This window comes from Lepidochelys olivacea (genome assembly GCF_965140295.1).
Source record: "Lepidochelys olivacea isolate rLepOli2 genome assembly, chromosome: 5".
Classification (NCBI taxonomy): Eukaryota; Metazoa; Chordata; order Testudines; family Cheloniidae; genus Lepidochelys; species Lepidochelys olivacea.
In genome coordinates, this window is record NC_140415.1 from 86,471,910 (window position 1) to 86,499,280 (window position 27,371).

At 39.7% G+C, this 27,371-nt stretch overlaps 1 protein-coding gene across 10 annotated transcripts in view; it reads right to left on the bottom strand.

The window, feature by feature from the left end:
- The window catches only part of SPIN1 (spindlin 1), a 109,927-nt gene that overhangs the window by 20,278 nt on the left and 62,278 nt on the right, over positions 1–27,371 (bottom strand). For 6 of the 10 annotated variants that reach the window (XM_084629281.1, XM_084629279.1, XM_084629287.1 and 3 more), the window contains 2 exons: positions 16,522–16,753; positions 1,474–1,522 (listed from right to left, as the gene is read on the bottom strand). In XM_084629281.1, coding sequence (XP_084485407.1) covers positions 1,474–1,522; positions 16,522–16,573 — 101 coding nt within the window. In that variant the 5' untranslated portion in view covers positions 16,574–16,753. Of the gene's footprint in view, positions 1–1,473; positions 1,523–10,978; positions 11,051–13,874; positions 14,035–16,521; positions 16,754–17,502; positions 17,525–27,163; positions 27,234–27,371 lie in introns of those variants that run through there. The other 4 variants (XM_084629280.1, XM_084629288.1, XM_084629282.1 and 1 more) reach the window with 4 other exon arrangements.

Sequence of the window (27,371 nt, forward strand, 5' to 3'; positions counted from 1 at the left end):
CTGGAAACTGAAGCTGAGGAATACTTTGATTTAGGATATGACCATGGCACCAGCGAGGCCAAGCAGTCTGTCCATATGGATAAAATGAGAGTGGCCAGGATGGAGGAGTACCAACTAGGGTCTTTGAACTAACATGCCTATATTTTCCCACGCCTGACCTGACTAGCAAACATATATGGGTCATAGAAAGGTACCACCTAAAAAGGTAAGAGAGTGAAACATCCCCACTATCAGAAGACGAATACCCATCCTCCTGTAAGGTGGGAGGCTGCCCCTGAGGTGCTCAGAGAATTACTCACTGAATGGCCTTATCAAAACTATCATCCTTAGAAAGCATACCAGCTGACAGAAACATCTAATAAGGGGGAGTCAGGCTGCAGGGAAACAGCCAAAACACTGTGTACTTTGTACATTCTGTTTACATATAAAAATCTAATGGAATCATGCCCAAGCTACTACTAATTTTTAGTTCTGTGATCCATTCCTCTATCTGTTTGAACATTGGATGGAACGCTGAGGAACACATTTGAATGTATTTAAGAAATTATTATTGATAACCAGCAACCTTGGATTGTCACATACTATTTTGTAGAAGAGTGTACACTGAAAAATAATGAACAGGTTTTTGCACTTAGAAAAAATGTTTAATAGTCATAAAATGCACCTGCACTCAGTTTTTGTCTTTGAAGTGTTCCATCAGAAAACTAGCCAGACCCAATCTATTTAGCTGTTAAAAACAATGAGATCAAACATGTCCAGACTATACCTTCTCCTCCCTCAGAATAGCTCTTTCCATCATCTACTCCCTCTTAAAATCACAAGGTGAACAACAAATTAATTCCCTTTTTTTGGGGGAGTGATGAGTGTGTGGAGGGTGATGAGATACCCCTAACAAAAAATAAAGCATCCTTATAAAAGTGTTGAATTATTCTCAATCACCGCATTTGAAAAAATACATATGGGAAATCTCCATGACAAAAATGTATTTGAAATGAAATTACTGAAACACAAGTAGTAATAAGAAATCTATTATATGTCTGAGGTTATTTTCCAGATGCAGTTATCATTAAAAATACTTGATGAGAATAGCTTTATACTGACCTAGTCACAATGCACCACTTAGGCAGTGAAGTTACTATAGTCTTTCCTTGCCACTTCCTCTCCCTAAAGTCTTCAAGCAATTTATACCATTTTATTCACATGATCTTGTTTCTCAAGTGATGGTGCTATTCAAACATAAGTAAGTTTAAAAAGCAAGCCTGTGAGCAAAAGCAATGTAGAAAACAAATGTATATCTGCCAGTGGATATATATTACCTGAACACAATCCCACACTGTTCGTAAAACAAAAAGTAAAGGCTGGAACAGCAGTAATAAGAACATATTTCTAACAACGTAATTCTGGGTAACAAACCCTACACTGGGAAGTACAAACAGTTGAAATTTATAAAAATAAGTTTTAGAAATCGCTTACTTGTGAGAAGTTCTCTTCTTCATCATGCTGGCAGACACTCCTGCATGCCCTGCAACAGAGAAAACAACACATAAATGATTGGGAAATGAACATATTCCGTTCATGCAGAGAGCTAAGAAAGGCTGCTGTTTTGAATGCCAAGATGTAGATGAAGTGCTGCAATTCTATGGGAGTTAAATATTGAACAAAAACCCCCCCAAAAATGTAAGTATTCTGAATAAAAATCCTAGAATTAATATACTTCTGGAGCTAAACTTGCATGAAATACACTTTTAATTTCTACTCAGATGTCAGATTAAAACAGATAGTGGTTGTGGTCAAGATCACCTGTATGTTCAAATTCCAAACACAACAACGGTGTGGGAGATTCCCACACTGAAGCCATTCTTTTAAGTGATAAATCTGAGGAACTGTCCCAGAATGAGGTGTCAAGAGAAGTAATTTTGGAACAAACTGATAAATTTATCAGTAATAAGCAACTAGGACCAGATGGTATTCATGTAAGTGTTCTGAAGGAACTCAAATATGAAATTGCAGAACTACCAGCCATGGTATGTAACCTATCACTTAAATCAGCTTCTGTATCAGATGACTGGAAGATAGCTAATGTGACACCAATTTTTAGAAGAGTCTCCAGAGGCGATCTGAGCAATTGCAGGCCGGTAAGCCTACTTTCAGTACCAGGCAAGTTGGCTGAAACTATCGTACAGAACAAAGTGATCAGATACCTAGATGAACATGATTAGATGGGGAAGAGTCAACACAGCTTCTGTAAAGAGAAAATCATGCCTCACCAATCTATTAGAATTCTTTGAGTGGGTCACCAAACATGTGGACAAGGGTGATCCAGTGGATATAGTGTACTTGGATTATCAGAAAACCTCTGACAAGTACTCTAAGCAGCCATGGGATAACAGGGAAGGTCCTCTAACAGATAAGTAACCGGTTAAAAAGACAGAAAATAAAAGTAGGAATTTCATGATATCATTTTTAAGAAATTGTAAGCAATTCAGAAGTGGTACAGACAGAATGCCCAATTTGCCACAGCCTCTATGGCTTAATACAATGTCGTAAAACTAGTATAAAAAACCTACACGTTTCCTTTGAGGGTGACTGCCACACATTTGTTCTCTACCTTTTTCATCGCCTTTCCTGAAAGATTCCAAACTATAAGCAATTCCAAAACAATTTAACATTTAACTTTCAAAACCAGTACAAGTGAAAGGCTGTAACCATCTGATTGATGGATCCATCATTTCCTAAGCTCTTTACTCCTGAGGAGAATTCTGCACCACTGTGCATGTGCAGAATTTATGTCCCCTGCAGATTTATTTGCTTCCCTGCAGAAAAATTACTTTCTGACGGGGAAGGCACAAAAGCAGTCATGCGGCCCTCCCCAGCAGTATGTTTTGGGTGCTCCAGGAAGCTGACAGATAGGTAAATCACTGTGGGGCAGGAGGCAGGACTGGGGAAGACTGGGCTGGTGGCTCCTACCCTGTGCTGGGCTGGGGAGGATGGGGCTTCCTCTTCCCCTGCATAGCATCTGGGGCTGGGTCAGACCCACCCCCATATTACTCCCCCGGGTGCAGGAAGCTCTGCAAACTCCCCTTCTCTCCACCCCCCGATTCCTGCACCCATCATTTCTCAGCTGCAGGGGGAGGAATCCCTGTGCAGGGAGCTGCTCCCACATTCGCCCGACCTCCGGGCATCCAGGCGCCTTCATACCCAGACCCTCCTGCCGAGCCTTACCCACCACACTCAAAACCTCCCCGAAGAGCCCCACTCCCCCTATTCCTGAACCATCCTGACAAGCCACCCGCACCTGGATCCCCACCCCACCTAGCCCCAACCAGTTGCACCTGGATCCCCACCCCACTGAGCCTCTTTCCCCCAGCATCTGGGCCTCAAACTGAACCCCCCACATCCAGACTCCCCTGCCGAGCTCTATCCCCAACACACCAACTCCCACCCCCTGCAGCATCCCATTCCTGTTGCATCCAGAACTCGCAACAAGTCCCGATGCATCAAGATCCCACGCCCAGATTCCTCCACTGAGCCACCCGCACCTAGACTGCCCCACTCAGAACCCTCTTAACCCACACCTGGATCCAGTCACATTAAGCCCCACCACACCTGAATCCTACCTTGCTGAGTGTGCCTGCCCACACAGAGGGGCAGGGCCCTAGGCTGTTTCTGGGGCAGGCCAGGTCCTTGCACTCTGTCAGGGTTGGGTGCAGCCTCACTACTGAGTCCATGTCCCAGGGAGGAGCTGCACAGTGATCTCCAACCTCTGTGCAGCCAGTGGCCTGTTCTCTCCAATTCCATGCTGGAGCCTCCACATTTATTTGACAAATAAAATTAGCAGAATTTTAAAATATTGTGCGCAGAATTTTTAATTTTCTGGGGTAGAATGCCCTCAAGAGTAGCTACTGGAGGAAGAATTCTCAGTATTTACAGCCATTCTCCATTTACAGCATTTGGTTTTATCCTTACATAAACAAGACCAGAACCACTATTAGCTTATTACTGTAATGTTATCAGTCTGTCTGAATCTTTTGTTGTTCAACTGAATTAGGGAAGTTACAGTTGCTAAACTACCTAATCTTAACTAGCAAAATATATCCTGAGTTCTGCTAGCATCTTGCAGACTTCCATAGTGTTGAACAAGTTTCAGAGTATCAGCCAACTATTTGGGAAGAAAAACACTTGAAACCACTCTGTTGACACATTGCCCTCCCCCACTATGAAAAGAGAAACACTTTTCATTACCACCACCATACATCTAAAGAATACACTAGCTGTGCTAAAAGATTAGATACTAATAATCCTTACAGATGTATATCAATGCAAAATACAAAAGTGTGCACACATGTAGGGGTAGAGGAAGGAAAGGAAGTGTTAAACACACATCCAAGTGATTTGCAACCGCATTTTTGAACCTTTAGAAAAAGTTGATAGAGGTTTACCAACTTCTTCCCCCAACCACCACAGGAACACATTTTTTTTGGTGAGATGGTAAGAACTAATCAATCAGTTATATGACAAACTATTATTTCCATTTTACCAAAAAAAAAGTGCTTAATGTATCTGGGATCTTAAAACATCAATTTCATAATTTTAAATTGACAGTAAAAATTAAGATGGATAATTGCCATATTCCCAGCTTGCTTGATGTATTTATGAATTCCTAGTGGAAGATGGTCCATATGCTTGAATGTGAACCAATGTACTATGGTCTTAGATTGAAAATTGATCTAAAAAGGTGTGAAGGGAACCTATTTTCTGTTATGGTTTTTTTTGTACTGCAGTAGCATGTGGGGGCTCAATCATGGACCATGTCCTGAAGCAGCTGGCATTGGCCACTGTCAGAAGACAGGATACTGGGGTAGATGGACATTTGGTCTGACCCAGTATGGCCATTCTTATGTTGGTAAGTAAGTGCTAACACTGAATCCCAGCAACGTAATCAAGGGCCAGATTTTCAGACAGACATGCATATAGGCTGCCTTTGCACATGCAAGTGCTGCACAAATAGGGTAAGTGACTAATAAAATCAAGAGTAGATACAGCTGTTGAATTTCCCCCCTCACTGGAGTGATATTTAATGTTTAGAAGGTAATTTGTCCCTAAGCAGATGATAGCTCTACGAGCAAAACAATAATATTCAACAGTCCTCCAATTATGTCAAGCATTGGTCCTTCAATTTTGCCCAATTCACTTTGGCAAGCTCACACTAAGTGTGTGAATAATGATAATCTTCTCTTTGTAGTGCACATTCCAGGAAAAATTTATTTAAAATACTTTTAAATTGCTCTGGTGATATTTTGAGGCATATTTTATTTCTGTGTAAATCTTTTCTTTTTGCAAATTTGCCCTTTAAAAGTACTTATGAATAAAAAAATTGATGAAATAATTTAACATGATCTTAATCCTATTGCACTCATCATCACTTAAGGAAGACCCACAAATCTTGTACTGCCAGAGTGTCAAATAAATTGTGCAGAAGAAATAATTTCTATAAATATTAATCAAAAACTACTTCTCTAGCTACTTTTGGATTATTTTAGATATAAACCTATTTGTATAGGTTTGTATAACATATGATTTAATGAGCCTGATAAACGCTTATAATGCTTGAAGCATTTTACTGAAAAGCATCTTTAAAAATGGCACGACAGTCTTCTTGTTTCCCTGCAAAGTATCATTTTAAACATTACTGAAAATTGGTTGGCTTTTGGAGAGCAAGGGATTCGATAGTACCTGATGTCTGTGGGTAAAGGTTTTGATCAAGGCAGAGTTTTGCTAGAAGCTGATGCTGTTTTAGTTTTGTTTCTTTAGGCACCTTTGACAGAAGTGTGTTAGATAGGTTTTCTGTACATTTTACTAGAAATCAAACAAGTGTAGTGCAGTTTGATCCTGTACAAGCTTCCTCTCACCATTCCCAACTCTCAAATTAACACAATTCCTAATCCTCTCTTCAGCAGAGAGACTTTCAAACGCACTAAGTAGGGCAGCAGTTTTGTGGTGTGAACAATTTACATGTCAGTCACTGACGCTACTTTCGGTTTGAGATCTAAACAGAATTTAGAGGATGAACAGTGAGTGGCTAATTCATTAAAAGAAAAACACTTTGATAGAAATTTCAATATCAATATTTCACCAGACATTTAATAAGTGGAAAGATCAGTGTGTATGCTTTTTTGGTATAAGTAAAGTTTGATCTCAGGTAGTAATTGGTATTAAAGCAGCCAACATTAATGAATTTATCACAAGGGAGCTGTCAGATTTCACAACACATGAATGCTATTTCCATTAAATGTGAAAAGGTTTAGATTCACATCACTTGCTGCAGTTTCTGTACTACTTTGATAATTACCAAAAACAGCATATTACTGTTCCACTTGAGATACTGCTTTCAGGATAAGCTTCCTCCAGCTACCTACACAAGCTTTCAGAATTTACTTTGCAACTGGAAAGCCTAGGAAAAAAAATTCCAGCTATTTATTATATATTCAGTATAGTTTCACAAAATGAACATTCAGCAAAGTTAATAAAATCATACGGTGACAAGGGACACTCACCTCTCGTGAGTTCCTCCTGTCGGTTAGGTGTGATACTGCAATCTTTCCTGGTCCTGGCACCTCCCCTATAGGTTGGTACCTACCTGCTTGGTAGGTCTGCAGTGGCTCAGCCCTCCAGCCAAGTCACATAGTCAAAAAGCAAACCTCTCTCAGCGGTATCAAAAGTCCAACAAGCTACCTGCCCTCGCTAGGGTCTTCAGCCCCGTCTCTTGGTCTTTTAAATCCCACCTTTCACTTGGGCTTCTAAAAGAGCCTTTTCCCCTTCTCGGGGTGTAGGTCACTTTCCCAGTGGTGGGAACTCAGGCCTGCCCACTACTCCGAGTCCCAGCTCAGGGACCCTATAAACAGCAGCCATGAACCGCTGCTCTGTTTGCTGCAGTTATTCCCTGGGCTTTTCCCCCCCATGTGGTCCTGTTCCTTTCATTGGTTACCTTAGGGTTTCAGTTTTCATGTCTTCTTTCCCAAGTCTGGTAAACGCAGCCTGTTTAAAGCCTTTTGTCATTCCTTGCCCCTCTGGTCCCACCCAGGAACTGACCTGATCAAGCCCTGCAACTCCTTTTATCTGAGCCTGCTCTGACTGGTTGCTTCTATATAGCCTTTTTAGGCAGCCCTGGAAGATCAATTTTAACCACTTTTTCCTGGGGTGGGGTGGGGTGGGAATGCAGTGCCTCCAGCAGGGGGCCTCAAAGGACCTGGTACACCCCATCACATACCTCCCCCCACACCCAATCCCAAAGAAGAGGCTTTAGGTTTGTGAGCCTATCTGAAGGTTAATGTCCCCTTCTATGCAGTCTTTGCCCTGCTTGCTCAGGGGCTCCTCGCCCAGGCCTGTCTATGTGGAGAGCTATTTGCAGTCTCTGCCCTGATTTCTCAGGATCTTCTTTCCTTGGTTGCTCTGCCTCGACAGCGTTTAACAGTCCTTTGTCCTGATTAGACAAGATTTCCCACCTCTGACCTCTTGACATGGAGAGCTTTTGCAGTCTCTTTGCCCTGCTTTGTCAGGGTCTTTTCTCCAAGGCTTCTCTGCCTGGAGAGCTATTAGTCTCTGCCCTGGTTTCTCTGCGTCTTTCTCCAAGTTCACCCAAGGGCAAGCCGTTCTTAAAATATCCCATCTGTCCACAATCATAACATCTTCTTGGCCAAGTCTCAGGCTTCCAGCTCACTGGATTCCTCTTATCTACCCAGTACCTGTTACTGTTTCTTTCCTGCAGGATCCATAAAAGGTAATGCTGCAGTTCCTTTAGCCTGCTGTAGCTCCAACTGCACCACCTGCCACTCTCTAAGAGCCTCACTGAACTGCTGAAGCAATATCCAGATCGGCTTCACAGACCCAGTCCTCCCCAGAAAAGGGTTGGATCATATTAAAGAAGTTCTGTATGAAAATCACAAATGAGTTTGATTCCCTATAGTTTAAATTCCAGGGTATTACTAATTAAGAGGTCTCTTGGTTTTTGGTACTGTTTCTCTCCCTCTATGTGTGAAACTTGCAAGCTGCTAATTGTGTTAGTACATTCTAAGACAGAGTCTGTTCTCAAAGCAATTCACAGAGAGAGAGACTCAAAGCAATACTCTAACAACAGAAACAGCACCCAGAGACTCCCCACCCTTTTGCTGTATTAACAATTGTGATTAAAATAGAGATAGAGGATGTATGTGGATGGATGCTTGGTGTGGATAATAACTGAATGATCAGGGAGGTGCCAGCCTAAGAATCCAGTGTCCATCGGCTGAAGAAGGCGTCAAGTGGAAATAACCAGACGACCCCCCCGGAGGGCAGACTGGAATCCACCCAACAGCCTCAAGAATGGGAGAACCAAAGAACAAGATAACATCTTGGAGCCGTCAGGAATGTGCTATCTGCTGATTGATTCAGCAACAGCATGATGAAGCAATTCCCATAGACTGGCATAGGAAGAAATTCCTATAAAAATAGACTCTAAAAAGTGAGAACTTTGGGGTCTGATTCTGCAAACCAACTTCCAGGAGCATCAGATGAGCATCTGACAAGGCCCTGCTCCCTCCTCATGTCCAGGCCACCTGGCCAGTGGCTTGGCATGAGCAACTCTAAGGCTGGTAACTATGATAACAACCTTGCAGAACCCGTGTGTGTGTGTTTGTATGAATGAATGTGTGAATAAATATGAGATTGAATGGAATGTTATAGCTATAACTAACTGCTTACTATGATTCTTTCTGTATTCACAATAAATGTGGTATTTTGCCTTTTTCCCTTTAATAAGATCCTGCTGGTTTTTATTTTATTGGTACAACAAAAGGATGTGTGAATTTTGGTGTCCAGGTCTGTCATGGCTATCTGGCTCCTTGTTGCCCTCCAGCTAGCACCTCCCCCTGTGTTTTCAGAAAAGCCATGCTACTGCTGGGCTAAAGTCTTTTCAATTCCTCCACTGTCTCCTTGTTTCAGGGGCTGGTCTGAAAAGACCCTACTTCTGGTACCAAGGAAAGATGGTGCTGCATTGGCAATATTAGGACTTCTGCTACAAGCTCCCTCCATTTTTATTGTGGTTGACCAAACAAGGAAAATTTGCTCGACATCCTCATTGCAGGAAACCTTGCATCCTGTTAGTTCACTGCAGAAATTTAAATGAATTACAGTTGTGTGCACAATTAAATAAGTAGAAGCTCTTTGGGGGGGAGAGAAAAGAAGAGGATGACCATGTCCTCCTTTCTTTATGGCATCCAGCTACCAGAAGGAGAAGATTAAGGAATTACCCATTTGCCAGAAGATTCAGCAAACAAGTCCTTGGAGATAACTGAAGGAGCAAGAGAAACTGTTACGGTGCAAAGGAGATCCGTAAGGGTACCTGAGGAGAAAAGCTTTGTGATCCAAGGAGTATTCCTTGGATTGAGTGCTTCCACTCTGGAGAACAGAGCACCAGGATAGGAAAAGTTGAAGTGAATTCTTTAGCATTCCCGCCTCTCTTTTTCCAATGACGCTATCATGTCAGGTGGCAGACTCTTGGGAGGTTCCGTGATCCATGTTGTAAAATGCCCTGTTAGGCACCATTTCCACCGGTGGCCGACAGGGAAGAGCATACATACACAATGCTGAAACAGGGAAAGCCCAGGGTGAAGGGGACAAATTGGGAAGATTATGGAGGCCGAAAAAGCGGTGTTGCAATTAGTTCACCTCTTCAGAGTTGTTTACTGAAGTCTTTTCTTCCATTCTGATATAGCAAAGGCAAGCTGAGACTGCAAAGCAGTCTGAGGCTACACTTATTAATACTCTACAAAGTGGAAAATAAAACGTTGATCCTAATGGGAGAAAGGGCAGAACCAAACAGAAAGACCTAAATTGTTGAAGTGACCATTGATTTTAAGTGCCCCAATTCTTAAATCTCTAAGGTGCCAGACTCTCAGAAGGAGGGTACTCAGTACTTTCTGAAAACTAGGTCCTTTAAGGCATGTCACTTTATATACCCAAAACATATTTGAAATAATAAGTGAATGCTTCTGTATCAGGAAGGGGTAGTCAGTCCAGATACAGAAGCATTCACTTAAGGTCACTCTCTTCTCAGGCAGGCACCTTTGTCTATACTGGTGGCAGTTAACCTTCAATGAAAGTTAACTGCCATTTCTTAAACTGCTGCTGACAACTATCATTGTGTCAAAAAACAGGCATTCTGCCATAGCCAACTGGGGGAAAAAAAACTAGATTTATTACCTGAGACAAAAATACTTTGATTTTGAAACAGTGATGTTACTTTTCTGGATGGCTAAGAGTCTTAGAGCTGCATGAACATATGATAGGTATGTAACTGCTGGGTTTAGCCATGCTCACATGCAGGTTGGCAGCAGCCCTTATGCAATGTTTTTTGCAATCCTAACACAACCCTAGAAAGTCTCCCAGGAACTTATCAGTTTAAAAATATTTCCAAATCTAGGAGAAATGAAGGACAAAAAGAAGAAGAGGAGGAATACATCAGCCTGACAGATATTCACTCACAGATGATCACTTTAAAGATAAGATAATGTCTGATTCTCCAGGAAAAATGTCAAACTTTCCAGGAAATAAGTATCTGTCAATCCTGTAGCTGCTGGGAAGTGACAAGCAGTAGAAATAAAAAGAAAATTTAAAAAAAAAAAAAAAAGGGGGGGGGGGGGATACCTCAGGAAGAGAGAAGAAATTATATAGAAAGAACTGCCTGTACAATCTGGCAACCACAAAGCTTGACAGACAATTCTCTGCTAAAACTGACAAAAGGACCATATGTGAGCACTAGTATACAATTGTTCTAATAAGTTAATATTGTAGGCTGGAAACTGATTTACAGTCTTATACGTCGTCTTTTAAACTGTCAGGGTCACAAGTCAGGTCACTTGTTTTTTAATCAAAATAGCTTCAGCCAGTAGATCATTACAGTTAATGCCAATTTTAACGACTATCCTCAATGTTCAATACTTGCCTAATTTATTAATGATGAACTCTCAGCATCAGACTAAGCAAGCGGGGTACATCTTCTCCCAATATATGTTTTCTGCATTAGTTTTAAGAAAATACACGACAACATGATAAATTTTAAGGTCAAAAGGATCACTATATAATCACCTAATCTTATCTTCTGCACAACACAGGCCACAGAACTTCATCCATTAATTTCTGCAGTGGAGGCAATTCTTACCTACCATGTAAACAGATATTACTAAACTTAACTTGCAGCTGAAACAGAGTGCCTCTCTTAGATATCCAACCATGATTTCAGGACTTCAAATGCAAAACCATGCTCTGAAGTGTCTCTAGCCTCTGTTTGCCAGAAGCTGGGAATGGGCAACAGGGGATGGATCACTTGATGTTTACCTGTTCTGTTCATTCCCTTTGGGGCACCTGGCACTGGCCACTGTCGGAAGACAGGATACTGGGCTAGATGGACCATTGGTCTGACCCAGTATGGCTGCTCTTATGTTCTTAAATGACAAATTTACCCTCTTTTCTTGGAAAGTTGTTCCAATGATTAATTGACCTCACTTTCATGTGAGTCTTATTTCCCATCCAACTATTTGATCTTATTATGCCTTGGTCTGCTAAATTAAAGGATTCCTTACAGGTCACATTCAACTCACGTTATTTAGGTTAAGGCACATTGTAAGGCATGTTTCCAGACTTCAGTTCATTTTTATAGCTTCTCTGAACCCACGCTAATTTTTTAACAACCTTTTCAAAGCGTGAACACCAGAACTTGACCACAGTAGCTGGTGTTCTTCTTCCCATATGAATAAAAAGGTGAGAGGATAAGATCTAGTTATAGGATCAGTTCAATTTAGTAACTATAGATAAATAAGTGTTATCCTTTGTTAAATAAATGTTTTGGATAAACTTTTTCCATATCTAGTCTTACGTATGTACACTTATGGCAGTTTTATTTACCTAATAAAAAATTAAAATACTGTTTTTGTGCATTTTAATTGAACTGAATTTTCTGCCAACTGTAACTTATTGCAAATCTTGAGTAAATAAATAGGATTGTAGTAAATAATAAATGCATCATTCACCATTTTCTAAACAATTATATATGAAACTAAAGAAATCAAAAGAAAATGTTACCATGTGACATTTCTAATGCTTTAAACTTATGAAGTACTCACTTTTTTAAAAAAAAGTTTTAAAAATGGCTTCTTTGTCCTATTCTGGAATAGCACAAAGCAGACAGAGCATACAGGTCAGCTAAACTGGGTTTACAGCTGCTTTGTTCTGGCAGTGCATAACAAGACAGCTGAGTGCATACTCCGTTTCCCCCCATTTCTCCCATCTTCCAAAATACCTCTGCCTTTTACAACACACACTCAAACTTCCCTGTCCTTCCTGCAACCCCTCTTTTGTGCATGGTATATATCCCCCTTCTGTAATTTCCCCCTCCTTCTTGGCCTACCCATTGAGTAGATGTAGTGGTACAAAATAGCTTTTGAAAATATATTTATGATTTTTTTTTTCCTAATGGAAATTTTCATCTGTCAAAAAGAACGGCTTTCTTTGAAAATGGCCACCATCTCCAATTATTCTCAGTGAGACTGAAGCCACAAGTTACCCTCAGGAAGATGGTTGCTTTCCATGCTGTAAGCAGGCCAAGACACACAAAGAGACCCTTTCTCAAAGTGGCCACCAAACAGTGGAAATTGTGGAATTCTCTTTATTAGACCACTGTAATCTTCAGCCTATGCTGAAGGAGAAACTTTACCTATTATTCTTGATAACAAACACTACCAATAATCCTAAAATAAGTTACTCAAATGTAGCATATGAACAATATTTTAGTGAATTTTCACTTTAGAGGAAGTTTGACAAGTGTTACTCTGTTAATGAGATCATTAGGGGCAACAAAATAATATTAGGTGTTACATTTCTTAAGGATTCATTTTTAAACTTCATTTTAAAACATAAAGAAACAGATTTACTTTTGGTTTTGTGCCAAGGGACAAGTACCAGGTTCTCTTTGAACTCCTGATAAACCTGTAGTGGGTCACGGAGTCTCACCCAACATAAGAATGGACTGGAGAAGTCCTTTTCTTAGATGAGGACCTAGAGGAGATTGCTCACATTTATCCTCATAAGGGTGCTTATTCTTACCCTCTTTGTGTCCCTGTTTTCTGCTGGTCCCTAATTCTGCTTACAACAGTCTCAGAGCCAGAAACAACTGTGTACCAAAGGCAGATTCCTGGTGCCTCTGACTGATGTACCAGGGTCAGACTCTGGTCTCAAACAATCTACCAGGAAAGTATGAAGTCTGAACTCATGGGATTGAGGGGTTCAGCAAGGGAAAATCTGGAAGATACAACACTTGAGGGGATATGTGCTTCCCTGAGGCCATACAGATGGGTGTCATGACCTTCACTGATTGGGAAGGCCACAGTACTTAAAACCTGGGGCCCTGGGCATGAAAGGCACCAAATATAGGTAGATGGCTGGGGTTGGGAAGAACCCCCCTAAGTTTTCCAAAACTAACACTGAAACTAAGAAATAGGTAGAAAAGGAGAACTATTTAACAGCAATAAAACAAAAAACGCTAGCTAAAGCTGTAGACACTAGAGAAGTTTCATCTCAGACCACAGATGGTAGAAAGGAACCATGGAAGTGACTGGTCTGCACTGCCCCATATCCTCTCAGCTGGGAGCACAAGGAGACGGGTGCAGGTGCAGACCAATGGACACCACTAATGAAAAAGAAATCTTCTGGTCCCAGGCATGTGGAGTACATGCGCACTTCAAGTGGAATAGACACAGAAACCACCACTTAAAGAAACTTTGTTTATAATCATTTTGATTGAGGCCTATCCATAATCCTCTTAAATCTTCATTAATGCATTTTACCTCTTCTCTTGCACTTATTCGACATGAATGGTTTAGACATAGGCTTTGTTTGATTCCTGCTGGTTGGCCAGCCAAGCCTTCCATAAATTTTTAGTCTTTACTCATAGACTGACATTTGAAAACTTTCACCCACTTGTCCCTCAGGTGTGAAGATTAATTTCTGAAAAAAAAAGGGGAGCAATTCTAAAATCTCAGCCAATGAACAAAATTTAATCAGATAATTATGAACTGAATTGATAAAACAATCACCAAACTATGATTTCTAGTTACCAGAAACATTTCCATACTGAATGACAGAAAAACATGCAAAACACTATTTTTTAAGTACCAATTTAAAAAAAGATTTTATAGTTTGCCATATCTGAAATTTACTTTATTATAGTTGAATACAGATTCTTAGCTCAGCTCTTTAAGAAACTGATTCATCTGTTTCTTCCTAACCCTCCCAAACTTTGTAGGTAGCTTTCCTGTACCTGTAAAGCAAAGTTAGAAAACTGCTTTTAATAGTAACCAAAAAGTTTATAATTGCAAAAGAAAAACTAAGTACAGTAGCATTACTATGAATTTGATCAGTAAAAATGCAAGTGAAGCAAAAGCACCCTTTCCAGAACTATTTTCCTCCAATGGTAGTTTTTACTGCTTGATGCTCATTGGACAATCATAACGCAAGTAAAGACTTGCTAATGTGAACCATATATGAAATAAGATGCACAATACCCCTCAAATCTCATTGAAAAGAATGCCTTCAACACCAGTTGCTCCTTTCAAAAGTTGTCACTAGCAATACAGAAGATTAAAAAATTATTGTTTTACTACTGGAACTGAATACTTAACACACACCACACTGGATGACAATTATATTTCACAGCCCAGAAGGAGTTAGTGTTGTACTGGTTGCTTCTATGGGTCTAATATTAAGGGATTAGGTTACTGAATATGACAGACTTGCAGCCTTTCATGGAGATTAAAGACTTTTTGTAATTTATTCAACAAATCTGAACGATGAGCTGGAAACACATATGGAAGCATCAATATGGCCTGTATGGTTAGTTTCATATCAATTGAGCTTTCCCAATTTTATATTAAATCACAGGAGCTTCCCATAAATCTACTACAGTACATGCACCGTACAGCGTACTTAAATACTCTTTTATCCCTCCCTTCAGCTCATTAGCTATGTTGTATGCTTTACAAAGTAAACATGTTTTCTCTCTGCTGGGAATGAAAGCTTAACGGAATGACTCTGCGGGGGGGGGGGGGGGGGAGGGGGGGAGGGAGGAGCACAAAACAAAAAAACCTCAACAAAACAGAACAGTTGTACCAAGCAAACTTTCTCTCTCAAAGATAAACTATTCTGCTTTTTTTAATAAAGGTTTATCGAACATATTAAAACAGAACTTCCAGCTTTTGGTTCAACAGTTTTCTAAAATGCCTGGATGTGAAGTTCTATGTCCCAAAGCCATTCTCCCCCCAACTCACAAGAAATGACTTAGGGCTTTGTATACTAGAAAGTTAGTTTAGATTATTATAGGTGGAAATTTAAAGTACAATAGCTATTTCTCTATGGCTCCATGTGTACACAAGCCCTTTCAGACATCCCCCCTTAGCACCCAGTGCAAGGGGAAAGCTGAATTAGTTAGCTTTTGTTCACAGAGGCCCCAGGCACTTAATTAGTTTAAACCTTGTTAGTTTACAATTGCACTGTCTTTATTTCTTCTTGCCCTCAAAGCATGGAGTAAGTGCTTGTCTTCAAGACAAAGCTGTACTGGCTTAATTATATGTGCAATTTTAAACAGCTTTAGTTAAATGGGTGCATAAGGCTGCATGAACACTTATTTTCATATAGTTTAAGTTAGTCAGGAGTTGATTTAAACTCAACTGAAATAAGACATTCAAACCAAGATAAGGATTGTCCACATAAAAAGTTGCACTGGTTTAACAAAAGATTTGTCAACAGGGGGAGTTATTCCTGACTAACTTCCTACATGGATGCTCTAGAAATGGATCACGTTAATTTAGCATAAGGCACTCTTATTGTCGAAGAAGAGCACCCACATAGACTTAATCAGGAATAGCTTTAACTTCACACACTACCTTAATCTGAATTAATTTCCCTACCTAGATGACGCCTAAATCTCATGTAAACAAAGCCAAAAAGTCTTACTGATGCTCCTTTACAGATATTGGCTGATCAGCTTCTTCAGAATGCTGACATTTTATAGTAAGTTTTAAGTAGCACCTACTGAATATATCATGTTCCAGAGTTCTCTTTACTAGCACTGTGGGGGATCGCTGATGAACAGCTTATGTTCTGAAACTGACAGACACTAATCTTGTTGTGAAGCATTTTCCCCTTCCTTTCAAAATTTCATGTCTGTGTGCAATATGAAAGCTTCAGCAAAACTAAAATATAACAACAAGATATTTTTACATACAGGCCTCCGCTGGATTTCTGACAAGCTGCTGTCATACTACAACAAAATAAAGTCAACGAGGTTGACAGTAGCAGAACACACACAATTTTAATACCAAGATGGAAAAGAACTGAAAGTTACTAAAAACTTCACAAAAACATTACAGACACTTTTGTGTTTTAATATTTAATTCAGTATTTCACCACCCAGTTTTAAAAAAAAAGATTGCCTACCTGCATCAGCTCTGGATCGCTGACCTGGTGTCTTTCCGAATGGGGTCTTCATTCATCTGTGTTTAAGTGAGCAGCAAAGCTGCTGGACTAGGGTGAAAATCCAGTTCTTTCCAACTCTTAAAATTTCCTCTTAGCCTTCAAAATGATAAAATTACTACTTGTTAATCCACCATTCAAACGAGAATTTGCTTGTCCCAAGATTAGCTGAAGAAGTATTTTCAATTATATTTCTCTGCAAAACAAAAAGAGATTTTAGTTTAAGCAGTCAAATATGAAGCGTGGTCAAGATAAGCAATGTAAAAATTAAAAACTAAAATTATATTAGCAAATATGTTAATTTTCATGCTCAGGGAAATTATATTTTTTATTTTAATGTTTTAGCATTGTGTGTAGTAAAAACAATGGAATAACCTGGCACAAAACCAACTTGGACTGACAATATCTGGTAGAGTTTGTCCCTTAAGTTAATTTCTGTATAATATACAGTGCCATTCTATAGGCCAGTATTTAAAGATATGGATCAGAATTATCTGAAAGCAACACAGACTAAAATGATTAGGTATCAATAAACTAACAGTTTGTTTTCAGCCAGGGTAGTGCAGGGTGTTACTGTAATTTTTAATTCTTAAAATGTAGATGTTTGTATGAAAGTCTTTGCTTTAGAATAAGAAACTAAATATCACTGGATCTGCACAGCAGGAGGTAGTGGCAGTAACCAAATACTTCTGTTAGCTGATAAAACACCAGATTAACTTCTCAGTAGAGAAAACCAGCTCTACAGAGAACAGTGATTTGAGACTTTTAGAACATATTACTGAAAAAATCATTCAACTATGACAAAAGGGAGAAGAGCTCTGCAGTGTGTGAAATTAATAATCACAAATTTACAGAAATTTTGCAGAAAGGGTAGGTATTTGAATATAGTAATTTGTAAAGACAAGTGAAAAGAATTTAAACTTCTGAAATATTTAATCTCATTACATTTATCTACATCAGTTGCTACATGAGCTCTTCATAGAAATCTGCATGGATCACTCTTATCAAGCAGTTTTCTCCTGAGAGTTGGCAACATCTTTGCTAAAACAGTTCCTGCTAACCAAAGAGAAATCACAGTAACTGATCTGAAACAACTTAAAGCTTTTTTAACTTTATTCACTTTTTCACACCACAAACATCTGCTGTCCTGGCTTAATTAGTGTTTACCAGTAGCTTTGCAATTTCATGAGGTCATGGAAAATTGAGACAAGGAAGTTAAATCTAAAGAAAATAAAAAGCGTATTAAATTGGTTTGTTCAATGAAACCAGGGGTTAACATTTTAGAATACCTGACTTCTTGAACTGTGTGGGGAAACAAGCAAAAGAATCATCAAACTGGTGATAAGAAGTCAAAATCATTCATTTTAATTAAGAAATTTAGAGCCCTTTAGATCACTTGACATTCTTGGGACTCTATCATTTTCATCCTTCAGAGATCAAAATCCTACCCAGTATATTAAAACTAGTGAGAGTAAAACTATGTTGCAGTCTATTAAAAAATGTAGATACTCAAAATGTTTAAATTTTCCACTGACTCAGAAGAGTGCAAAGACATGTGGATCAACATTTTGCTGACAAAGGAAACTTTCTTTGTTTGGAAGAACATTTAGTAGAAAAATCTATCAAGATACAGTCTTATTTAGCTAGCTTGTTCTGCCGCTACTTGTGGATATGAGTCAAAAAATCAAGACTGGTATCAAAGTGAACAAAATCAAGATCTAGAATACTTCAGCGTAGCCATACAAATATAATAATTATCTCCAATGCCATTTTGACTTAAGTCTCTCTTGCACAGTTTATTTGTAATTTCTGCTCTAAGCTGGAGGCTGTTCCAAGTCCCTGCAGTGCAGCTCTGTACCTGCCTAGCACAAGTTATCCCTGCCATTCCTTCCTTAACACTCATATTGGATCAAAAAAAATCACTCCACTACTACTGTATTGGGTCTTCAAGACCCCAGTATGTCAACATTGGAAAAACACATGGGATGATTTAAAACTGATGTTATGATCAGTTACCTATAAATCTATGAACAAATCAAAACTTTTCTAGATTCAGAAGCACACTACACAGTACTTGTGTGGGGGTCTAACTGACCCCATGAACACACACACTTATTTAAAAAGCTACGCTATGCAGCTTTCAGCATTTAACTGACCCCACATTTAGACAATGGAAATAGCAATATAAAAAGGCACAAACACAGCAAAGTGGTAGTGAATAACCTACTACTTTGGACAAATGGAGCAAATAGGTGACATATGTTCTGAACATACTAAGTTTTTACACTTTACACATTCTTGATGCATTTTTCTGTCGTATTCTCTGAAGCAGATGTAACATCCTTCCTGTTTCTTAGGTTCTGGATCAGTACTCCGCACACTAGATGCTGCTTCCCTAGAAGCCTGAGGCAAGGTTGCAATGTTCCTTTTCTATTCCTGGTTTCACCATTTCTGTACCCAGGTCCCTGAGAAACATCCATCTCTTACTCAAAGATTATGCCATGTGCAGTTCAACAAAATCCAAATAATATATGCATTCAGACAGTCAACGTACATGTGCAATGTAATAGCCAGTCTTTGCCCCAGCAACAGAATCTGTCAAGTGTGGGCTGCCAGCAAATGCATCTGATAATTGTGACTTCCCCAGAAACTCTTCCTAGCAAGCACAGGCTTCCCAGAAAATCAATTTGACAGTGTTATCTTAAAAAAGACCCTCAATTTTCTGATATGAGGCAAATGTTACCTGGAGACTCGATTTTAGTGCATTTTTTTAAAAAATAAAAAACAGAAACTATGATCATAAAAACAATCATTATAACTGCTGCTTCAAAGGGATAGCTCAGTGGTTTGAGCATTGGCCTGCTAAACCCAGGGTTGAGTTCAATCCTTGAGGGGGCCATTTAGGGATCTGGGGCAAAAAAAATTGGGGATTGTGCCTGCTTTGAGCAGGGGGTTGGACTAGATGACCTCCTGAGGTCCCTTCCAACCCTGATATTCTATTATTCTAAAATAAAAATCTGATCCAGGAATACCTACATAATTAATATGAGGTCTAAGTGACCCCAATACCTTTTGAGTGACATTTTTCTGCTACACAAACCCCCCAACAGGCTATATTTAGATGCATATCAGGAGCTGCCAGAGCCTTTTCCTGCTGCTGGAGCCTTTCACAGCAACATGTAGTGCCTTTACCCCACACACTGTCCAAGTGTAGACAAAGGCTCACAGTAAGGCATTTTCACTAGACCTCAAATCATTTTTGTGGCTGTTTAATACACTCTCTCCAATATTTTCAAACATCCTTTAAAATATGTTGAATACTACATACAATTCTGGTGTCTAGGGGCAGTCTTATTAATGCCATATACTGAGGTCAAATCACCTCCCTACTCCTCATCACTCCTCTTCCATTTATACATCCAAGGATCGCATTACTTCAATTTTTCTATATCACACTGGGAGCTCATATTCAATTGGTTTGTCCACTATGAGCAGGAAGTCCTTTTCAGAGTTACTGTTTTTCAGAATGCATTGCATCTTTTATCTCAGCCTCAAACGAAGTCTGCAGTGACAACTAGCATTTGGCTTACATTATTCCTCCCTCTCATTCACTTTCCCTCTCCCAGAAAGCGTGACAAGATCTTGGCACAAAGCACTCCCTCTGCCTCTTGTACCTGGGAGTTAATATACAACATAGCTCCCAACATGGCTGGTTGTCCATGGTAAACAAGCAGCAGGGCTAAGGAGAGAGAAAGAAATGCTGTTTAATGAACTTCCGGCAGGCAGAGAGCTCGAGAGTTACCCTCCCTTGCATTGTAGGGAGCAGGCTAGGAGGAATAAAACCAGGTCGGGGGAAAAGCAATACACATCATGTAGAACCCACAGTGGAATACCTCCGACTTCAAAATATGCAAATAGGGCCATGTACATTCACTTGGTTAAACCACCACTTAACATTTACAAGAAAAAGAAAAATACCACTGTAACCGATTCAAAATTTCACCAGATCAAAACACAATCTGCATGAAATTACAGATACACCAATCAGTTTTATGAAATAGCACTATTTCTCTTGAAAGTAGCCAGAACAATACAGAATTACAGCATTTTGCTACACCAGCAATACTTATGCCTATGTTTTATATACAAAGGGTTAGGCTCTGCAACTTCTTCACGTCAGCAGAGCCAAAAATGTACACCTGAATAGAGAGCCAATGATTTTTTTTCTGAAAACTGGCAGTGTCATAGAACCAGTAATACAGAGTTTCGAGAGCTATCAGAAAAAATGTTTGGGGGGGAGGGGAGGGGAAGGCTGACGGTTCCATGGCAGTTGGGAGAATTATGGGGGAAGGGTGTGTGAAAAAGGAGGTGATGGGTTGTAATTATGTTTTCAGCAAAATTCCCAGAATGGCTGTTTTAGGCCTGGTCTTTACAATAAAGTTAACTCTGGTTCTTATTTGAGTGTTGCCCCGAATCTGAGTCCTGTCCATGCACAAACACCTCTCACTTAACACTTGGGTGTGAAGCACCACCAGACAACTAACTTATCAGTGGTATAGACCAAGCGTGGCCAAACTTACCGACTGTCTGAGCTGCATACGATATTTTCAGAAGTTTGGGAGCCGCAAGACATGAACAACCTTTACACATGCATTTTTTAAAATATTAGCATCCTACTTACTGTATCATGGCTAATTACTACTAGAGCTAGAGACTGTGGGTCTCCATCCTGGTCCTAAGTCTCTGGAAATCTGGTTGATATGTTGTTAAGGTGGTATGGAGGAACTCTGTCAAATGTTGATTTGTACGGACTGCACGATGTTTCGTTTTTACAAACTTCATTACAGAGTACTGCGATTCACAGCAGTATATTGTGCCAAAAATTGAAAATGAGTCACACACTAGTCTTTTTGAGTTGAGGATACTTCATTCCTGGCACTTGCTTCCAGAACTTGATTGTTGACTGTGATTTATGAATCATCTTTAGAACCTGGTCTTTCTGGAGTTTATCATGGATGGGTTTATAAGAAAGCCGAAGCAGGATCTCAGCTTCTGCAAGTCTTCAAACTTGGTCTGAAAGTCATCATGCAGTCCTTGTAATTTACCTCCGTATTCCTTAAGTTTGGATCTTCTACTTTGATTTCAGGAAATGTGTTTAACCCTACTCTTGAGACAGGGAATGTGGTTGAAGTCTCTTGATGCTATGTCTCTTTGCAGAAGCTTTAACTTGTTCTAGAAGCTGAAGACTGTCTGAGTAAGGTCAGAAATAATCTTATCTTTCCCTTGGAGTGCCAAATTGAGTGTTTGCAGATCTTGCATAACATCAGTGAAAAACATCAGATCCTGCATCCATCGCTCATCTTTCAGTTGTGGATAGGACTTCTCCTTTTCTTCAAGGAAAGCACTGATCGGCTCAAACAGTCCCACAAACATATTGAAGACATCGCTGATTGATAACCACCTCACAATACAGTAGAAAGAGACATCATTAGGTTTGTCTTCATTTTTGAACTATTGATGAGTCTTCTGATTCAAGCGGATGAAATTGATAATTTCCAGGACTGTTTTCATATCATTTTCATATTTGAAGTATCTGCCTGTGAGACGTTCATGATGGATGATGCAATGAACAAGGAGAAACTCTGGAAATTTGGGACTGCTTTTCAAAAGTCCAATAAGGCTTACTTTTCCCCTCCCACCATTGCAGGTGCTCCATCCGTTGCAACACTGACAAGTTTATCCAGCGGTACATTGATATTTGTCAATGCTTTGTCAAGTGCATTCTTTATGTCAACACATTTGTTTCCTTTAGCACCATTAAGTCCAACATTTCTTCTTTCACAGTTAGATCTGAGGAAACATAGAAAACAAATATCGCTAGCTGTGCTTTTATCTTGAATGTCTGTAGATTCGTCAACAGCGAGGCTGAATGCTAGAGAATTCTTTAGATTGTTTTGCATCTTGCTTGCAACATCAGCACTGATCTGGGAGATTTGCCTCTCCATAGCGTGGCATGAAATTGGAATTTGCTGTATTACTTGTTGAAGTTTTGTGTTACTTGGATCTAAAATTGCAACCACTTCCGCAATATTCTTAACAAATTCTCCATCACAATACAGATGTTTTGCACAAGTGATATTCCATGCCATAACAAAACTAGCTTCAGTCGCCATGTCAGTTTCCTTCCTGAATGCCAAAAGTAGGGTCTGTTGACAGTTGAGGTGTAATTTTAATGCAGTTAGCTTGTTTTTCCTTAATTCTGATCCAGGTGGGTATTTAGAGGAAAAGTTAATGTGATTTGTTTTATAGTGATGTTTCAAGTTGCTGGCCTTGTGGTGAGAGCGCGATGCACTGCCAGATAAGGCACAGCGGTTTGCCACCTTTACTAGTGAATGCAAAATCTTCTTCCCATTCTGACTGAAAAGTTTTTCTTCATACTTGCGTCTCTTACAATTTGAAGATGTCATTGTCATCCATGAAATTAACATAGGGTTAACACTTAAATCTACAACTATTCAACTGCGACTTATGAATAGTAAACACAGCCTGTAGTGTGCAGAATGCAAGATAATAGCACACAAGGTCTGCACAGCACTACAGTGACGCAATTTCCTGTTATAATGAGCACGTGCCGCTGAAGCCCTAAGCAGTGGCTAGCCAGAACCTGCCGGGCTGAAATCCCAAGCAGTGAGTCGCCACCCCCACGTGGGGTTGAAGCCCAGCCTCACCACCCCCATGCAGGGTTGAAGCCAAGAACACCAGCTCACTCCTGCGGTACTGAAGCCCTAAGCCTTGGAGCCCCCCAATGGGGCTGAAGCTGCAAACACCGGCTTACCATCGTGCAGGGCAAATCCCAGAGCTTGGAACCCCACCCCCCACGTGGGGCTGGAGCTGCGAGCACCAGCTCGCCCCTCCCCACACAGGGTCAAGCCCCGAGCTCTGCGAGCCACAGTTGACCCCTTAAAGAACCGCATGCGGCTCATAAGCCACAGTTTGGCTTTGCCTGGTATAAACTATAGCCTATAGTCAAGCTGCTAACCTGACAACTGTGTCATGTGGACACAGGCCTAATCTGAAGGCAACCATGATCTATAACTAAGGTTAAGTTTGTGTCACGGATATTTTTAGTAAAAGTCACAGACATGTCATGGACAACACACAAAAATTCACAGAAGGCCGTGACCTGTTCCTTACTTTCACTAAAAATATCCCTGACAAAATGGGGAGGCAGGTTCAGCACCCACTGCTGGGTTTCCAGGGTCCCCCACCACTGCAGTGAGTGGGAGCTCCGGGGTCTGCCAGCTGCCCGCCATGGCTGGGCAGCTGCAGGGGGTTCCCCCACCAGGGTGGGGGCTGGGATCTGGGGGGAGAGGGGCCAGCGAGCTGGGAGCTCCAGCCCCAGGGCAGAAAATTTCACGGAGATCAATGGAAGTCAGATTTTTATATCTAGTTTGTTTTAATGGGGTCCTGATCTCACTTTCTGGAATACTGCATTCAGTTCTGTATATAATATCTAAAGAAAAGGCAAAACTAGGAACGGATGGGGGGAGGGAAGAGGATAGAAATGTGGAGAAACAAAAAGATTTGAAATGTTTCATTTAAGGAACAGGACATGGTAAGAGACATATACAATACCGCTATCTGCCTTCTCTCATAAAACAATGACAAGAGAACGTTAATTTAAAGTGAAAAAAAGGAAGTATTCTGTACATAATGCATAGTTAGCCTATGGAACTCATGGCCACAAGACATCACTGAAGCCAAGAGCTTTGCTGATTTCAAGAAAAAAGAAGATTAGGTGTTTACAAGGATAAACGTTTAGAAGCAATATGTACCCCCACGCTTCCAAAAATAAGACAACTACCAACTGTTATGAAGAAGTTTCACCTATCGGCAAGTTATTCTATACTTTTCCACCATTAGACTTCTTGCTTCTTTCTATGAAGCACCTGGTACTGGACACAGTCTGATAAGACATTCAATTAGCTTAACCCTGGGTCTGATCAATATGGCATTTTTCTAAGTTTCTAAATTTGTATTCCTCCATGCAAGCTAGCCATCTGTTAAGCAAGTCTTCATGTTAATTACATGGTTGGGTCTGGCTTTCTTTCAGACTTAAAATATTATAGTAGCAATTGCAGTTTTTAGCATAAAACACCAAAAAAGGACAGATGGATACAAAATGTACTGTTACAATATGTAAAACCCACTGTCAAATTTTTCTTAACATTTTAGGAAGAACCACCATGAGGCTGTATGCAAAACGTTGCATTATAAAAGTAATGTAATGCCCAAAAATGTTGTCAAACTTCAAAATTTAGAAAACCTACTTGTAATAGTCCTTGAGTTTAAATACTGATTCAACAGTTAACTAGTAATATTAAAGAGAGTCATATCCAAGGAACCCTAAACTCCAAAAAGTATACTATTGTAAAGTAACACTTAAATATGGAGTGAATATGGTGTACATGGAAAGTGTACTAAGTAGCATTACAAAAAAAATCCAACTGGTTTCTTATCTTTTCTTTATCTGAATAGTGTTATATGTACTGGCATGTATGATCACGATAGAACTGGTATAGGTAAGAATATGTACATGACATAAATATAATGTCATGTGTAATCTTTTAACCTTCATCTATTGGCACCAGACCTTACTGCTTGGGGAAAACCCTGTGGCACCAGTTTACAACAAAATATTATACTTGGTCATATGTGTCTTCTCCACCAAAGTACTGCTATCTTATGTGTTAACTTGAGAATGGTAAAATCTGTGAAACAAACTAATGGTTCCCTTCTGGCCATGTAGCATGGCTCTCATCCTGGCACTTCCAACAGCGACACTGGCTGGGAAAAGGTTTTCTGCAGACCACCCAAGGCTTGAACCCTTTGGCACAGGCCTTCCCAGTAACAGGTAGGGGCCAGTGGCCTGCTAAGCAAACTTCAGCACATGGAGTGATGGAAGTTTCTCAACTCTGGAGGGAGGACTGACTTATCAGTGATCTCTTCTGAAGTTGCAACAAAGTATCAATTGTGACTACATGTGCATAGCCATACAGCTGTCCACTAAGAATTGGACAGGGATCATAAAATGGATTAAGGTAACTCCTCGTTTGCTGGATTTTACCTAGCAACAAAAAAGATTTTTTTTTTAATTAAAAAGAAAACAGCTGTACATAAAATTAGTTCATAGCTATGAAAAAAGAGCTGAATGCCATCAGATCAGATTTAAGAACGTTTAATATTTGTATAACAAATAATTCTGATCAGTTTTCAATGCATGACAAACATTTTTCTTTATATTTACACACCAGTTAAAATTTGGATCAAAGATTTATATATTTAAATAAATTTGATATCTGATACATCTGGAGCATTAATACAGCAGAAAATAAGAATTACTAGATTTACCACAAAAATTTGTTTCCAGTAGGATTCTAAGACACTGCAGCAGAGGAATGGAGAGGAGGCAAAGCAGAATGAGTCATGCCTTCCCAACACAGCATAGATCATAAGAAATTTTCCCTTTTCAGCAAAATAATTTAATTTTATCCATAAATCCTTTAGTTGTGTTATTTTAATGAATCAATAAACACTTTCCTTTAGACAGACATTTTTAAAATCAATCTAAATAGACTTACATTATACTTAAATTAATTATGTAGATTCACTGTTCTCTGATTAACATACATGCCTACTTTGAGCCCCACTGTAACAATTCAATAATAGCACAGTAATGCAAGCGAGTTGCTTACTGCATTCCAATTTCTGCACTTTTCAGTAAGTGTCGAAGTGGAATTACACCTAATTATTCAAGAATAGGCCTTTTGGCACCCTCTAGTGGCTTCCTCCCTCTTGGACTTTTCTAGTTTGGTCTTCCAAAACCTTTCCCCTTTCTACAAGTGCTTAAAGTTGACCACAGTTTAAAACTATAGATGTGATAAGTTTCATTAGAAGTTGCAGGTTATAAGTTAAATGTCAAGAGTCCATAATATTCATTCACATTTTTTTCTGGAGTGAGTCATTCTGAACTGAAATATACTTGATGCAGAATATGAAAGTTTATCCATGCCTTACTCCAAGAAAGTAAATTTACAAGAAATGAGTTATGGCTTTAGGTCTCTGATCCATGCAGCCTTGGGGGCAAACCAGATCTGTTATTCTGTGGCAAGGGAGATATGGCTCCATCTCTGTTAAGCCACCAACTGAAACACTTCCATGGCCCAGGGAAAAAAAACTAATTATACTAGTAAGCACTGAGACTAAATAGAACAATCCTCCAAAAGAGCATGAATTTAAAACAAAAACAAACAAACCACTGAGTGACAATTAATAATACCGTTACCTTTCCCCAATTGACAGCCTATTTGGGGTGGGTTAGATCTGTGGACTTCATTACCTGAAAACTTTTCCTTTGTTGTAATAGAGCAAAAATAAAACTATTTGTATTTGTAATGAGGTCACAGACCCAGGACATTGGGATTTTCATAGCAGTGTTCACTTGAGACAAGAGGGGGGTATACTATACATATAGTTATGTAGAGATGTGAAAGGGGGTAACTTATTTCTAAAAATTACTGGAATACAGTGAGGAGTACCCACTTACCAAAGGCAACATCAGATGATTTTTACTCTTATACTTCCGAGATACTATATTTTAGCCCTATGTAAATGGAAGATTTTGAAGCCTTCTTTCCTCTTGACACTGGATAATAAAAGAACAAAGAAAGCATTTGTCTTTCTGAATTGAGCTGTGCAGTGAGTATATACTTTGGGAACTCTACAGAAATCCAACAAATATCATGTTGTATTTA